Genomic DNA, 17,332 nt, shown 5'->3' with positions numbered 1-17,332 from the left:
CGGCTTCTTTCCTTAAACCTCATGAACCAACGTCTGCCAGCATCAGACTTTTTTCCTGCAGCTTCCTCATCTCTCTCAGCCTTCCTAGAATGGGAGAGAGTTAGGCCCTTGGTCTGTAATAGGTTTGGGCTTCAGGGAATGTTGTGGCTGGTTTGATCTTCTGTACAGACCACTAAAACTTCCTCCATATCAGCAGTAAGGCTGTTTTGCTTTCTTATCATTCGTGTGTTCACTGCAGCAGCACTTCCAGTTTCTCTCAAGAACTTTTCCTTTGCATTCACAGCTTGGCTAACTGTGGCACAAGAGGCCTAGCTCTTGGCCTGTCTCAGCTTTCAACATGCCTTCCTCACTACGCCTAAGCATTTCTAGCTTTTGATTTAGAGTGAGAGAAGTGCAGCTCTTTCACTTGAACACTTCAGGCCACTGTAGGGTTATTAATTGGCCTAATTTCAATATCGTTGTGTCTCAGGGACTAGGGAGGTGCAAGTACAGGGAGAGAGACCCGGGAATGGTGGGTCTCTCGCGCAGTCAGAACACACACATCTGTGGATGACATTTGCTGTCTTTACATATGGGCGTGGTTCGTGGCACCCCAAACAACTATAGTCGTAACATCAAAGAACACTGACCACAAATCACTGTAAGAAGTATAATAATAATGAAAAAGTCTGAAATAATTGTGAGAATTACCAAAATGGGACAGTGACATGAAGGGAGCCATGCTGTTGGAAAGTGGCACTGATGGACTTGCTTGATGCAGGGTGTTCACAGACCTTCAATTTGGGGAAAAAAACACAGTATCTGTGAAGTATATTAAAGTGAAGCACAATAAAACAAAGTATGCCTATACTTTTCTTCTATTCCTACTTTGTTTGGTATTTTCATCATGAAAAGATATTGAATTTTGCCAAATACTTTTTCTGCATCAATTGAGATGATCCTTTGGTTTCTGTTTGTTTGTTTTTAATTTTTATTTATTTATTTATTTATTTTTGGCTACGTTGGGTCTTCGTTGCTGCACGCAGGCTTTCTCTAGTTGCAGCGAGCGGGGGCTACTCTTCATTGCGGTGCACGGGCTTCTCATTGCAGTGGCTTCTCTTGTTGCGGAGCACAGGCTCTAGGCACGCGGGCTTCAGTAGTTGTGGCTCACGGGCTCTAGAGCGCAGGCTCAGTAGTTGTGGCACATGGGCTTAGTTGCTCCGAGGCACGTGGGATCTTCCCGGACCAGGGCTCGAACCCATGTCCCTTGCATTGGCAGGCGGATTCTTAACCACTGCGCCACCAGGGAAGTCCCTGGGGGTTTTTGTTTTTGTTTTTGTTTTCTCCTTCATTCTGTTAATGTGGTGTATTATATTTATCAATGTTTGTATGTTGAACCATCCTTGCATTTCAGGAATAAATCCCACTTGGTCATGGTATTAAAGCCTCTTAATGTGCTGTTGAATCTGGTTTGCCAGTCTTTTCTTGAGGATTTTTGCATCAGTGTTCATAAGGGCTATTGAGCTGTAGTTTTCTTGTTATGTCTTCATCTGGCTTTGATTTCAGGAGAATGCTGACCTCATAGCATGAATTCAGAAGTGTTCCTTCCTCTTCAGTTTTCTAGAAAAAATTGAGAAGGATTGTGTTAGTTCTCTAAATGTTGGTAGAATTCACCAATGAAGCCACCTGGTCAGGGGCTTTTCTTTTTCAGATTTTTGATAACTGATTCAATCTCTTTACTAGTTATGGGTCTGTTCAGGTTTCTCTTTTCTTCTTGGTAGGTTTTGTGTTTCTAGGAGTTTGTCCATTTCATCTAAGTTACCTAATTTGTTGGTGTACAATTACTCATAGTATTCTCATGATCTTTTTGATTTCTGTAGAATCAATCATAATGTCCCCACGTTTGTTTCTGATTTTAACAGTTTGAGTCTTCTTTTTTTGTTAGTTAACTTAGCTAAAGGTTTGTCAATTTTGTTGTTTTTTTTTTCAAGAACCAAGTTTTGGTTTTGTTACCTCTATTTTTTGTTTGTTTCATTTATCTCTGCTCTAATCTTTATTATCTTCTTCCTTCTGCTAGCTTGGGGTTTAATTTATTACTCTTTTTCTAGTTTGTTAAGATATATAAAGTTAGGTTGTTGATACAAATCTTCCTTCTTTTTTATATAGCTATGAATTTCTCTCTTTGCACTGCTTTTGCTGCATCCCATAATTTTTGGTATGTTGTGTTTTCATTTTCATCTGTCTCAAGATATTTTCCTATTTCCTTTGTGATTTCTTCTTTAACCCATTGGTTGTTTAGGAGTGTGCTGTTCAATTTCCACAAATTTGTGAATTTTTCAGTTTTCTTTCTGTTACTGATTTCTGAGTTCATCTGTTGTGGTCAGAAAAGGTACTTTGTATCATATTTATCTTTTAAAATGTATCGAGGCTTAATCTGTGGCCTAACATATGGTCTATCTTGGGAAGGTCTCATGTGCACTTGAGAAGAATGTGTATTCTTGGGTAGAGTGTTTTGCATATGTCTTTTAGATCTAGTTGATTTATTGTGTTGTTCAAGTCCTCTAGAGTGGAATATTGAAGTCTCCCAACTATTACTATAAAACTATTTCTCCCTTCCATGCTGTCAGTTTTTGCTTCATATATTTTGATGGCATGTTCTTAGATGTGTAATTATAAATATTAAATTTTCTTGCTGTATTGCTCTTTTATTGTGTAATGTCCACCTGTTTCTTGTAACCTTTTTTGATTTAAACTGTATTTTGTCTGATATTAGTGTAGCTACCCCGTACTCTTGGTTACTGTTTGCATGGAATATCCTTTTCCATTCTTTCACTTTCAACCTATTTGTGTCTTTGGATCTAAAGTGAGTCTCTAGTAGACAACATATAGTTGAATCATGGTTTTCTTTTTATCCATTTTGCCAATCTCTGTCTTTTGATTGGAGAATTTAACTCATTCACATTTAAAGCAATTACTGATAAGGAAGAGATTTCTGTCATCTTGGTATTTGTTTTCTACGTGCCTTATAGCTTTTTTGTCCCTCATTTTCTACACTACTGTTTTGTGTTTGTTTGCTTTTTGTACTGAAACGTTTTAATTCCCTTCTCATTTCCTTTTGTGTATATTCTATACCTGTTTTCTTTGTGGATTACATTTGACATCCTAAAGTTATAATCCTCTAATTTGAATTTATACCAGCCCATTGAGCAAGCTTTCTGAACCCTGGCCTTTTCATTTGTAAAATAGGAGAACCTGTTCTGCCTACCTCAAAGGATTGTTTTGAGGCCCAAATGTGATAATCAGTGTAAAGCTTATAAACCGTTGAACATATACACATCATTCACTCTGTTACCGTCATCTTTTCCTTGTACTTGCAATTATGTTCTAGACTTGACTAGGTAGATACAATAGGGGTTCTGAGTTGTAAATAACTATTAGCAATGTTTAGCAGCTCATTTTTAACCAGGCTTTCATAGAAATATAACTATCCTGTTTTCTAGGTCACTTTTTTCTTCTTTAAAAACTGTAGTGGGAAGCAGCAGCATAGTACAGGGAGATCAGCTCAGTGCTTTGCAATGACCTAGAGGGGTGGGATTGGGGAGGGTGGGAGGGAGGCTCAAGAGGGAGGGGATATGGGGACATATGTATGCATATGGCTGATTCACTTTGGTGTACAGCAGAAACTAACATAGCATTGTAAAGCAATTATACTCCAATAAGATGTATTAAAAAAAAACTCTTTGATTCAACAAGTACATGTTAGGAACCTGCTGTCTTCAGCACACTATGCTAAGGCACATGGGAAGAGCAAGAACTCGTCCTGCCCTGACAGGACTGACACATGAGGAAACTTGTACAGCTGCCCAGGAGTGACCAGTGGACACGGTGGGACGGGCTCTGATTGCTGGATCAGGGGCCTGGAGGAAGTGGGACTCGATTGGGCTGGGCTTGGCAGGATCGGGGAGCTGCACAGGGAGGGAAGGAGTGGAGTGCAGGGAGGAACAGCGTGAACAGCTCAGGTAGGAGTAGGAGTGGGGCGCTCAGAGGACACGTTCTCCGAGTAGGGAGCTGCAGGAAGCACCTTGCAAGTGTCACTGCTCTGCATTTTGCAGGTGGGAAAGTCGAGGCTCAAGAAATGTTTGCCTGAGGTCGCAGAACTAGTTAGTGTCGGAGTTGGTCCTAGAATTCTGCTGGACCCGTTGAGCCTAAGGCCAGTGCTTTGAAGAATGTACCGCGGCTTCCCTTGCACCTGGTTGGCCCTGGTCATATCCTCCTGAGCCTTAGAGTATTAGGAACCTTGTGTAAAATGATGGCACTTTGGGTTTTGTTTTTCTTTTTAATTTATTTATTTTATTTTTGGCTGCGTTGGGTCTTCGTTGTTGCACGCGGGCTTCTCATTGTGGTGGCTTCTCTTGTTGCAGGGCGTGGGCTCTAGGTGCGTGGGCTTCAGTAGTTGTGGCACACGGGCTCAGTAATTGTGGCGCATGGGCTCAGTTGCTCCGCGGCATGTGGGATCTTCCCGGGCCAGGGACTGAACCCGTGCCCCTGCATTGGCAGGTGGATTCTTAACCACTGCGCCACCAGGGAGGTCCAATGATGGCACTTTGATCACCACACTGACTGTTCTATTGAAAGGTTTCAGAGTTTGAAAGGTGTGGGATGAAAAACAGACTGGGATACGTAGCGTAAATTCCCGACACACTCCCTGCAGCTGGAAAGAGTAAGAGGCGTTACAGGTCCCGATCTGGGGGGGACCCCCGGTGGGCTGCTGCGTGAAGACGCTCGGGCAAAGCCCTCTGCCAGCTGCGCGTCCCGAGCTCCACGGCCATGTGACTGAGCGCGCCTTGCTGGGGGTCAGGGAGACACTGCCTCACGGGGGCTCTGCTGGTTGCTGGTCCTGTTCCCACCCGTCATCCGAGGGCCCCGCTTTCTCCTGTGCCACACGCTCCGCTCGGAGCGTCTCTTCGTGGGCTCCCCGGGGACCAGCCGCTCCTCCCTAGGCAGGCTTATACTTGGCCTCACAGCCTGTTCAGAGACAGCAGCTAAAGAGCCGTGGGTAGCAAATATTCCCTTAATCTTACCAGTTGTGTGTTGCATAGATTTTTATGGGCACTCTGCTTCTACACATACCTGTTTCTTTTAATTCTTAATATGTTCAGGCACACTATCAACATATGAAGTTAGTGGCATTCAGCAAATATTTAAGAACCTACCGTGTTACATGGTGCTTTAGGTATTTTGAGGGTCCAAGGGGCTTGAGTTAGAACCAAATGGGATGTCAGGCTTGGAAGCCCTTTGGCCGTGCAGCACCGTGCCTGACTGAGGGCACGTTGTTCAGTGACGCAGCGTCTGGCCTCAGGGAAGCTGAGTCTTGCTGGAAAGATCCAGCCCACTGCTCCCTGCAGCAGGAGGTGCCTGTGCCGAGCCACAGTGGGCGGGGCGGGGGCCCGGGGTGCGGGAAGGCCGGGGGGGCAGATGGGGGCGGCCTCGGCTTCCACGCGCCTCGGGAGGTGTGCGGCGGGGAAGGAGCAGCTTCTGCACACGTGTGAGGGTTAGAAGACTTGACCTCTGACCTTGGCTTGCTTCTTCGTGCCGACGGAGTGTGGCTTGCACCCTCTCTTCCCGCTGGCTTGGGTGGAGCCAGTGGCTGCCTCGCCCCTGAAGCGTGTGGATCTGCAGCCCTGAGGCCCACCTCGTGGTAACACGTTTCCCTCTTATCGTGATAACCCCTCGCGCCCCCTCCTCTAGTCTGACCTCCCAGTCGCGGTGGCCCTGGCCCCGGGCAGGTGGCTTGGACCAGTGGTGGGCACTCAGTAACTGTCTGTGCAGTGAATTTCTCCACTAAGGGATATGCTGTTCTGTTGGCACCTGGGTGTTCTTTCCTGCTCTCTGATTTCTTCGTCCTGCTCACCCGTCTGTATCTTCTCCTTGCAGATGAAGCTGCTCAACTTATACATAAAGAGGGCGCAGACCACAAACAGCAACAGCAGTTCCTCATCCGACGTCTCCACGCACAGCTAACGTGGCGCCAGAGCCCCGTGTAGCCCTGGAAGCCATCGGTGGTGCCTCTCAGAGAACTCCCCCTCCCCGCCATCGGCTGCCCAGTCAGTACCAGGAGGCCCGCAAATATTTATTACAATCAGTATTTTGATCCCTTCCAGCTTTTGTGTAGAATCATACTGGTATTGAATGTAAAGGAAGCAAGGCCTGCATTGCATCTTCCTACAAAACAAAACAAAAGGAGTAAGAAAAGAAGAGCCATACTTAAACCGTCTCGTCCAGCCTGCTGAGGTCGCAAAACCGTGTGTGTGGGGTGCAGTTTTTAAAAATCAGAGCTCTCTAGCCGATACCTGGTAGAAAGTAGCATTTTCTCTTCAGTTAATAAGATTGGAGGAGGTTGGGTTAAGTTGTGTTTCTCTTTCATCTCGGCCTCCTTGCTTCTGGACGTGGCCTGTGTGGGGCAAAGCCCCACGCCTTCCACAACTGACACCATGAAAGGGTTTGTACGTTGTGAGTTGTGTTTTGAGACCTACTAAGAACATGAATCAAGTCTTGGCAAGAAGTGGGAGAAAAGCCTGAAGATGGCCTTTTAACGAACACGTGGTATCGTGCTCACCGTCTCCGGACTGGAGGCTGACGCCCTGCGCGGTCTCCTTCCAGGACGGGCTTCTGCCCCTCTGAGCAACCCCACCGATGCCGCCCCTGCCCCAGAGCTGCCACTTGAGAGACTTCTTAGAGGTGAAACCCAAACACAAAAATCAAGGTAAATCGACAGCCTTGGTTAACGTGTGCTTGAAATGGCCCTTTGTGCTGCGTCGAAGATACCGGAGAAGCTGCTCGTTTTACTGCCGAGATCCTGGGAAACACTATTTAACAGCGCTTCCCCCCCGTGACCCTGGCCCCTGGTGGTGCAGATTTAGGGCCCCCTCGCTTCCCTTCCCCAACCCGCGCCTGAGCGGCTCGATTCTAAGATGGTCTCGGTTAGTCTGGTAAATGGCAGCCCTGCCATCTCAGTTTTGAATTCTCTGTTTAATTTGGGATTGAGATTAAAGAAAAATCTAGAGAGACCAGCTATCAGGATCTTTTTTTTTTTTTTAATTTTATGGACTGAAGTACTTGCTTTATCCTCTGTTGAGAGAATCATGGTTTTAAGGAAAAAGTGTGGTGTGTGGCGGATCGCAGAAAAACAGGATTGGAAACACAGGTTTAGAGTCAGATTCTTCAGTGAGAAACTTACCCCTTTAAAATTTCTTCTTGAGGGTTTCACTGCTTCAGTGAAAGCAACTCAAGATCAGGACTCTGGTTAACAAAGTTTGGAGTAAAGGCTTCAAGCCAAATGGAAGCTCAATGCGGTCAGGAAGGCGGCTGTCGTCTCTTAGATTCCACCGTAGCCCCTGTAAACGGAACTGACTTTTCCATATTGTTAATGAGGTGTTTGCTGCTCTGGCGCCCAGTCCCCGCAGCTGCCAGGCTGTGTGGCTCTGAGCCCTGAGCTGCACAGCCCCGCACGTAGCTTGTTTTCATTCAGAATCGACTTCAGATAACTTTATGCGGAAATAGGCACTGAAAACGGAGGTCGGGGAGCAGCGAGGCCGGGGCGCCTTCACTGCGTGCGCGTGCGTGCTGCGTGCGCGCGCTTTGTGCGTGCGTGCGCGTAGCGGGTATCCTGCACGTGCGGGAGGGCCCGCGCTGCTGCCCTTGAGGGAACTTCGGGGGCGCGCTTTACGTGGTCGAACGTTATTGGCTTCTTTTCGGCTCGGAACCTAGCAGGAGCAGGCCTTACGTCCATTGCTGTTTGTTCTTACGTCACTCGCGGGGTCGCTTTCTTGCCCTCTGCCATCGTCAGCGTCTGATGACCCCTCTGGGGCAGCACCTGTGTTCCGCCAGGTTATTTCCGAGTCCTTCCTGGCGAGCGCGTGTGGAAAGGCCTCTCTCCTTCAGCTCGTGGACGCCCAGGTGGCCGCGGCCCCGCCCGCGCTCGGGAACGACCTTGAACGTGGCCGCGCGCGTCCTCCTGGCGCTCACAAAGGGCTAGCCTTGAATGTCACTTGCCCAGCCTTGATGTCCCGACCCAGCGGGAGCCACGCGCTCCCGACCGACAGCTGCAGCTGCCCTGCCTCGCCGCCTCCCTGCAGGCGTCGTGTTTGGATGAAACGGCAGAACACAGGCGAGCAGAGCACCGGAGACTCGGTCCGCCTCCCCCGTTGGCCTGACTGTCCAGGGCCCCGAAAAGCCCCGACGCCACCGCTGGGGCCAGATCGCCGGGCTCCTGCTTCCCCTCTCGCTGCTGAGGCCCAGGGGGAGGCGCGTGGCCTTCCTGGGGCCACTGCAGCCACGGGCCGCCCGCCACGGCCCCACTAGCTTCTCAGTCATGCAGCTGCACCTGATCCGTCTCCTGAATCTTTTTCTTGCCCCACCACCCTTAATTTATCAAGCATAATATTACACGTTAAAGAACAGCAAATAAGAACTTTGTAGAATCCCACCAGGACTTTGCTAACCATGATATTTGGAGATGAAAAAACTGCTCTGAAAAATATCAGCCACCAAAATAGTTTTGTCAGCACTGTTCACACGCATGGTCCCCACACCCCCAGGTTGGGTTTTTGGTTTTGGTTTTTGGTTTTTTTGGGCTTTTTCATGTTACATCCATATCTGTATTTATATCTTATTTGTTTCACTTTCAAGTGTATCATGGCAAATGTACAGATTTTTTGTTGTTGTTAATAATGTGCTAGGATTTGCTAAAAAAGAAAACAAGAAAAAAAACCCTTTTGAGTTTGCTCTAGAATAAATGAGACTTAATTCAGTTTCCGACGTCCGAGTGGTTTTTTGTTGTTGTTGTTTTGGTCACGGTGCCTTGTAGGTAGCTTATCCCGTCTCTGTGACGGCAGAACGAGGCTACATTTCTGAAGGATCGCGGGGCTACATGGAGGCGCTCGTGAGGGCAGCAGGTCGGACTGCAGGGGGCCCGGAGCCCAGATCAGGCGGCTGTCAGGATGGAGCCTGGGGGAAGGGGAAGGGCCTGGCGAGCCACGCCGTGGAGCTGGTCTGCAAGGAACCCGTGCACGGCCCCCAGGGGCGCTGGGCCGTCTCTTTGGAGCCTTACTTTTGCTTTCGGAACGATTTTGACTCTTCCGTCGCGTTCCGTGAGGCATCTCAGTATCCCTGCCTGGTGACCTTGAGCCCCTTTCCCCCGTGGCCCACCGCCTCCTGCCCGTTTGACACGTGAGCTCGGCGTGATCACAGAGGCTGGGTTCAAATCCCGGCTGCCCCCCTCACCCCCTCGGGCCAGTGTTCTCACGGAGAAACCGGAGTGAGACGGACCTCGTGGAGGTGCTGGGAGGGGCCGCGGGTGATGTGGGTGAAGCCGCGGCCCTGCCTCCTGCTGTGGGTGAGGGAGACACACGCGTGCGAGGCTGTCACCACCCCACCCCGCCTCCGGGCCTGGCGCGCGGTCCACCCGTTGCTCCGGAGCAGACGCGGAAGCCCCCGTGGATGTGCTGCGCTCAGGCGGGGCTGGCGGTGCACTCTCTCTACTGGGGTCTCTACCTCCAGCCACCACCGTCCTCCTTATCCCAGGGCGGCCAGGAAGCCCCTGCTGATGGCTGTGTGTGTGTGTTTGGGGGGGGGGGGGATGCCCACCACAGCAGCGGGACTTGACTCCGGGGGATCTGAACGGTCTTCTCTCCGGAAGGCGCCCCTTTCCACTCACAGTTTTGCACTCAGTTGTAAAGGTTGCAGGACTCGCTGCAGCTGTGCAGGGGTTCCAAGATGAAAACTGCCTACAGACCACTGCTCTTGACGTTCTTGGGTCATGAGGGGAGGGGGTGGGGAGGAGGGGCAGCAGCTGACAGGCAGCATTAAATAGCGTCATGGGCGAGGCACTTAGACTTCTGAAGTACTCTCATGCGTGGCAGTTTTTTTTTTTAAATTAATTTTTATCTTTGGGTGCGTTGGGTCTTCGCAGCTGCACGTGGTCTTTCTCTAGTTGCGGCGAGCGGGGGACACTCTTCCTTGCACTGTGCGGGCTTCTCATTGCGGTGGCTTCTGTCGTTGCGGAGCTCAGGCTCTAGGCGCGGGCTCAGTAGTTGTGGCTCACGGGCTCTAGAGCGCAGGCTCAGTTGTAGCCCACGGGCTTAGTTGCTCCGCGGCATGTGGGATCTTCCCAGACCAGGGCTCCAACCCACGTTCCCTGCATTGGCAGGCGGATTCTTAACCACTGCGCCACCAGGGAAGCCCCGTGGCAGCTTTCTGATTTTCATACCAATCCTGAGATACAGGTGAGGAACTTGCCCTCATGTCCCCTTTCCAGGTGGGGAAGTTGAGAGCCGGGCAGAGCACCAGCTAGATGGGGGTGAAGGGACTCGGGGCCAGACCCCAGGCTCCTCCCCACGCTTCACACATCCTTCCTGACTTTCCAGGGGGCACCTCAGAATCCCCTGGGGAGCTGGTGGAGCGGAAGGCGGAGTCTCGCCCTGGTGTTGCTGATTCTGTAGGGCTGGGGTGTGGCCGGGGGATGGGCATTTCTAACCAGTTCCCGGGTGCTGCTGATGCTGACAGGCTGCGCCGTTGGAGAACCATCGTAGAACATTCCATTCCACGTAAAGCACGGCAGGCGGTTTGGTCCTCAGCTTCGGGATGCTCCTTGAAGCAAGCTGTTACAGGAAACAGCGCTGGGCTTCGGGAACCTCAGCCAGACCATCCCTGCCATTTCCAGTTCAGCATCCAGACCAGGACTTCTGAAGGGGAAGCGGGGTGCCGTGAGCAGAGGGAAAACCGAGCGTCTCGGGCAAAGGGGACATACGGCCCCTCGGGGCATAAAACTCCCTGCTCAGGGCGGGGCCTCTCCATCTCCGGTATTTATTCACTCCTGCTTCAGTGGCTCCAGGCGAGAACGGACAAAGGTCATGTGAATCGGCATCTAATCCCAGATTATGTATTTTTAAAACATTACAATACTTCCACACCAGTGCTCTCCACGGACGCCGGGCCTGCTGCCCCCGCTGAGGCCCCGGAGGTTGATTCGGTGGGGCTCCAGGCCCGTCTCCAGCGGCAGCGTTCCAGGCAGATTCCCCGCAGCTCCGGGATCCCACCTTCCCCAGCAACGGTTCAGGCTCTTGCCTCCGCAGCCGCCAGGCCCCTCTGTCTGGGAGAGCTTGGAAGGCTTTGTGGAGTTATCTGATTGAAGCCTCGTAACCACCCTGAGAGGTAGGTGCTATGATTATTCCCCTTCGGCAGATGGGAAGTAGAGGCACAGAGAGGCTGAGCAACTTGCCTAGGGCCACAGAGCTAACAAGAGTCATAGGGGAGATTCACACCCAGGAAGTCCAGCTCTAGCCTGAACCAGAGTTTCGCCTTGTGTCTCTGTCCCTTCTCTGAGCTTCTGTTTTGTTTCCCATCCACCCGACTCACGTTAGCAAGTTCGGGTGGTCCCTGGTCACAGGCCTGCTGAGCTGCTTGACATTACACTCATGGTAGCATTTCTGGGACCCCCTGGGGTCCTGCTCCCCAGGCCTGGCAAGGGGGGAAGGGCTCAGTTGGGTGCAGGATGTCTGGGTCCTGAATCCCGCTCTGTTTCAGGGTCTATGACTTTAGCCGAATGACTCCAGCTTAGGATGACCTTGGCTTCTTCCTCTAGAAGCCCAGGGGTGGGGAACTGGGAGGGGTTGTAGGAGCACATGAGGATTAGCGTACGACCCTCAACAAATACCAGCTCTTGGAATTCTTATATTATTACTATTATGATGACTACCCCAATTTCTGACACAGGCGACGCTCAATAAATGTTTGGACAAACGATGGAGAGAATGTCTCTCCCCTGAAGACCCCGGTCCTTCCCAGTGGGAAGGGTCAGCACACGCCCTCAGAGCTCACGGGTGCCCTTCCGTCTGTGAGAGATGGGCAGGCTGGAAGAGGTGGGAGAGGAGGGGACTGTCCCAACGTCCCGCTTATTTTATTTTTATTTTTTGGCCGCGCCGCTCGGCACGCGGGATCCAGTTCCCCGACCAGGGATGGAACCTGTGCCCCCAGCAGTGGAAACACAGAGTCTTAACCACTGGACCACGAGGGAAGTCCCCTGTCCTGCTTATTGACCGCCCCCCCACCCCCCACCACCACCACCCCCACCACCACCCACCACCCACCACCACCCCCCACCCCCCACCCCCACCCCCATCCCCCACCCCCCACCCGTCCCGGGCCTCCAGCTGCTCCTGGGCACCCTCCACACCCGCCGTGCACTGTTCACCTTTATTTATCTCCTCTGGGCTCCAGGTTCACACACACACCCCACCCCCCTCCCCGGCCTGCTCGACTTCTCCACGCGGGAGTATCAGGGCTGCTCAGATGGAGTCTTTCACAACCGACGCGTGAGCTGCTCCCCCAGACCTGCTACTCTCCAGGATGGAAGATGGGAGCTCACCCGCCCAGATGCTGGCGCCGGGCCCCTTCCCTCATCCTCCACTCCTGCCCGAGTTCTCTGCATCCCACCTCCGACCCCCCTGAGCCCTCCCCCTCCCCTCCCCCCGGCCGCCCCCTGGCCCAGCCCTCCCCACCGCTCGCACCTGCACTGCCGCCCACGAGGGGCTGATTGGACCCTCTCCTGCCCCTCACCCTCCCGCTTCTATTCTCCCTCCTCAAAGTTCACGGCTGCTTTGTAAAAATATGCCCATCTGGTCTATCATCCCTTTGCTTTCAAACCTGCAGTGGCTTCACACACTCACGCAGACACACTAGGACACAGTTGCAAACTCTTGATCATGGCGCACAAGGCCGCCCCCTCCCGCCCGGCCCCGCCTTCCTCTTTCACCCCATTCTGTGTCGCTGCGCCCCAGTAACCTTCCCTGCCTCAGGGCCTTTGTATCTCTGCTCCTTCTGTCTGACCCCTCCCCTCACCCCCTCTGCACACACACACACACACACACGCACACGCACACACCTATACGTAGACTTCCCTTGGCTAACTTCTGTGGATGTTTTAGGTCTCAGCTTAAATGCCAGGTCATTACTTCTTTGGAGAAATATCTAAATCCATTCCTTTACTTTTCCTTCCTAACGCTCATCACATACTTTATATCCATCTGTGCAATTATTTGGCTGATTTACCTAGATCTGTGGGCAAAAACCAGGCCTGTCTCATTTCCCTCTGTGTTCGTAACATTCGGCTCATGTGCCTGGCCCGTGGTTGGTGCCAAATGAATGAATGAATAAATGAGTGAATGGCTGGTTTGCAGTTCCCCAAGTAGGACGTGATCTCAATGGCGTGCCTCATGATCTAGATGAGCCCTGCCATGGTACCTAAGAATGCAGCTGCCACTGCTATACCACCTGGGTTCAAATCCCAGCTCTCATTTGATCTTGGGCACGTTTTCTAACCTCTTCCTGCCTCCGTTTCTTCCTCTGAATGGACAGAATGCCAATCGGCAGCTGTACCTTCCTCACAGGATATTTGTAAATCACTTAAAAAGAAAGACGCCCTGGACACTGCCTGGCGTTGCAAAGCCATTACTTTGGGTTTGTTTTTTTTTTAATTGAAGTCTAGTTGATTTACAATGTTGTGTTAATTTCTGCTGTACAGCAAAGTGATTCAGTTATACATATATATATTCTTTTTCATATTCTTTTCCATTGTGGTTTATCACAGGATATTGAATATAGTTCCCTGTGCTCTACAGTAGGACCTTGTTGTTTATCAGCCATTACTTTGTATTCAGTGGTCAGTTAGACCAATTAAGGGGGAGAGAGAACTTGGCCTTAGAGCTGGGCCTGGGTTCCCATGTTGTCGTCCCCATTTCTGTGTAGTCGGCCCTCCGTGTCCAGGGATGTGAAACCTGCAGAGACAGAGGGCCGACTGGGATCTCTCTTGGCTTCTATCAGCCCTAACGTTACGAGGCAGCACGGCCAATGTGGAAAGCAGTTTGACATTCTCCGATAAGACTGAAGGTTCATATACCTTACAACCCATTGGCCCCCCTCGTGGGGCAGGCCCTGGACAAGCCCAGCAAAGACTCCGGCAGGCAGGGTTCCTAAAGCCCAAAAAAGGCACAGCCCAAGGGGGCCCAGGAGGGGGTCGGTAAAGAATTAGTGGGCCATTCACATAATGGGATCTGATACGGAAGTGAAAATGAGTGAACGACAGGTTGGGTTTATCAACATGACCACTCTTAGGAAAACCATTTTGAGGGAAAACAGAAAGTCGCAGAAGAATTCGTAGAGTGTCTTAATTTTTTAAGGTGAAAATAACCAAAACGAAATAACCATGCATCTTTTAGAGACACATAGGCAGTGATAAAATTCCACAAAGTAAGTGGATGTGAAACAAGCTTATGAGACCGTTGTGTGATTTGGGAGGCGTCAAAAATCTAGAACAGCGACAGTGGAAACCAGACCAGTAAAATCGTATTTAGTCAGGGTTTATCGTGCAGGAAAGAACAGTTCGCAAACTGGGAGCTTTCAAACCCCAGACTGATATGCTCGTGTTACAGGATGGTTTCTAAAGTGAAAATGGGGAAATCGTTTAACTTTTACAGTGATTGGCTATTACAATGGGGGTTTCCAGACGGCAGGGAACTGGTTAAAAGTGATTATCTTATACCATTTTAGGAAGAGGACAAGTTTCTTTTATGACTGTCAGAGGCATTTATAAGAAACCAGCTAAGTTGTTTCACTTATGTTTATGAGATAAGCTAGATTTACGGGGCTTCCGTTGTTCTGTCTGCTCAGGGCATTTTCCGTTTTCGTCCCCTGAACACAGGGGAACAGCACAGGGTAGCTCGTGGTGATGACGTTTTAGATCACAATTTGGGCGGTGGGTTCACAGGTGTTTTATTTTTATAGCTTGTAAGTAACCTACATATTATATATGTTTTCTTCCATAGTATTAAACATTGCATAATTTAAAAACAAAAAAGGTGTGAACATACTAAGTTATAAGGTGACTGAGGGGACTTCCCTGGTGGCGCAGTGGTTAAGACTCTGAGCTCCCAATGCAGGGGGCCCGGGCTCGATCCCTGGTCAGAGAAGTAGATCCGCCATGCCGTAAGGAAGGAGCCCACGTGCCACAACTAAGACCCGGTGCAACCAAATACATAAATAAATAAATTAATTAAATACTTTAAAAAAAAATAAGGTGGGGCTTCCCTGGTGGCGCAGTGGTTGAGAATCTGCCTGCCAATGCAGGGGACACGGGTTCGAGCCCTGGTCTGGGAAGATCCCACATGCCGCGGAGCAACTAGGCCCGTGAGCCACAACTACTGAGCCTGCGCGTCTGGAGCCTGTGCTCCGCAACAAGAGAGGCTGCGATAGTGAGAGGCCGGTGCATCGCAATGAAGAGTGGCCCCCACTTGCCGCAACTAGAGAAAGCCCTTGCACAGAAACAAAGACCCAACACAGCCAAAAATAAAATAAAATCAATTAATTAATTTAGAAAATAAAAAATAAAAAAAAATAAGGTGATTGAGGTGAGTCTATTAATCCTTTGGATTAGCATAGAGATGGAAACTGCCCAATTTTAAATTCCTGTAGAGAATTTTCAGACCCTTGAGAATACATCTAGAGACCACCATTCAAGGAATGCTCTACTACATGGGACCATCCATGGTCCTAACAACAGGCCTGTGTCTGAATAGAGGCTCTGGATATGGACATCCTCACCCTAAAGAATATCCTCTCTGCACAGGGCAATGGGGGAAGGGTGAGCATGGAAGATCTCCTTCTTAGCACCAGTTTCTCACAGCCCCTTGGGCCCCCTCCTCAGCTCACTCCTCTCCCGCCCAGTCATACCTCCTAATAAAAGCCAAAAGGAGAAATGGTTCTGATGTTGTCCAAGTTGTTATGGATGACAGAGGGTCCTGCTTTTTCAGTCAATTCTGAGGTGCCTTGTACTCTGTGTGAGGCATGCTCCAAGAGGGACACACCCAGAGAGGCAAGATGCTGAGTCTGAGAAGGACTGGCGTGCTTCACGCCTTTCCCTTCTAGCATGCCTTCCTCTACTGCTGGGCCAAACTCCCTCGGTGCTGGGTTCCACGTGTCCCTGGGCTCTGCCAAGGAGATGTGCCTTGCCGAGAAGGGAAGCAGCTTTCATTGAGGATGGACACACCGGTGGGGAGAGGGGCAAACCAGGTACACGATCTAGATTCTCCCCAGTGTCATAGCTACCAACTGCCAGCTGGACCACCAAGGTTTATCCCTTTATCTGGGAAGGAATTTTCCCTGTCTGCTATTGTTCCTGGCTGAGTGGCACCCAACCTGGTCCCCTGGCTCTCCCAAAGATAATGTCCACTACATCGTAGCTCTCTGTAAGAAATCATCTTCTGCTTAAACTAACTGGAGGGGACTCCATCACTTGTAACAGAGAACCCTGAGCAATAGCGAGACAGACAAATGTCAAAACAACAACTAAGTGAATTACAGTTCAGCCTTTTGACGAAATACTATCCAGTCATGTAAAAGTGTATGTCCAAAAAAATGCTTAAAGACGTGGAGTAATGCTCACAAAGTTAAGTGGAAAAGGAAAAGATAGGAAGGACTCCCTTATCTGATAATGGTATACCAGACAAATTGGTATTACCTTCTGCAGAAGGTAACTAAAAAACTCTGGACAAAATAGTTTGAGAATTTGATTAAAGACATCAGAGATTTAATAAAGTAGTGAAAAATTACCTGGAATTAGCAGGAAGTGATGGAAACCTGGAGACGAACCTTGTGTTTAGGGCTCCTTGGGTCCTGGGAGTGTTTCCCGATTCAGAACGGAAAGCTGAGACAACTGAGGTGTGGACAGAAGTACCATGATCCGGGGCTTCCCTGTGGTGCAGTGGTTAGGAGTCCACCTGCCAGTGCAGGGGACACGGGTTCGAGGCCTGGTCCGGGAAGATCCCACGTGCCTTGGAGCAACTAAGCCTGTGTGCCACAACTACTGAAGCCCGCACACCTAGAGCCCATGCTCCGCAACAAGAGAAGCCACCACAATGAGAACCTCGTGGACCGCAATGAAGAGTAGCCCCTGCTTGCCACAACTAGAGAAAAAAAGCTGCACGCGGCAACGAAGACTCAACACAGCCAAAAAATAAACAAAAATTAAAAAAAAAAGAAGAAAGAAAGAAGTAACATGATCCAAACTGCTGATGCCCCAGGTTCCTGACAGAAACAAACATAAGACTTCTCTGGAGGAAGATAACATCATCTAGGCCACAAAAATATTTATACAACTTTTCAGATATAACTGTTCAGCACACAATAAATAGTAACCTGCCACATGAAGGGGCAAAGACCAACAGAAACAACAGACAATGGATAAATACCCACAGGGGCTCCAACAGTTGAGTTATCAAACAAAGACTTTAAAATAACCTTA

The 17,332-nt window shown here is 49.9% G+C and overlaps 1 protein-coding gene and 1 long non-coding RNA gene across 19 annotated transcripts in view; both read left to right on the top strand.

Annotated features, from left to right (window-relative positions):
- CLASP1 (cytoplasmic linker associated protein 1) overlaps window positions 1-8,789 on the top strand; it is a 260,361-nt gene extending 251,572 nt beyond the window's left edge. For all 18 annotated transcript variants that reach the window (XM_082397804.1, XM_082397807.1, XM_082397795.1 and 15 more), the window contains one exon: window positions 5,914-8,789. In XM_082397804.1, the coding sequence (XP_082253930.1) occupies window positions 5,914-6,000 (87 nt within the window). In that variant the 3' untranslated portion in view covers window positions 6,001-8,789. The remainder of the gene's footprint in view (window positions 1-5,913) is intronic.
- A 4,089-nt stretch (window positions 8,790-12,878) lies between these two features.
- On the top strand, window positions 12,879-17,078 carry LOC309631487. The gene is made up of 2 exons (XR_014246305.1): window positions 12,879-15,109; window positions 15,432-17,078. It is a non-coding gene; the product is annotated as an uncharacterized lncRNA (long non-coding RNA).
- Window positions 17,079-17,332: the final 254 nt, after the last annotated feature.

This window comes from Balaenoptera borealis, assembly GCF_965194805.1.
Source record: "Balaenoptera borealis genome assembly, chromosome: 6".
NCBI classification, from domain to species: domain Eukaryota; kingdom Metazoa; phylum Chordata; class Mammalia; order Artiodactyla; family Balaenopteridae; genus Balaenoptera; species Balaenoptera borealis.
The sequence above is the reverse complement of the archived record's forward strand: the minus strand, read 5'-3'. Positions and strand labels throughout refer to the sequence as shown.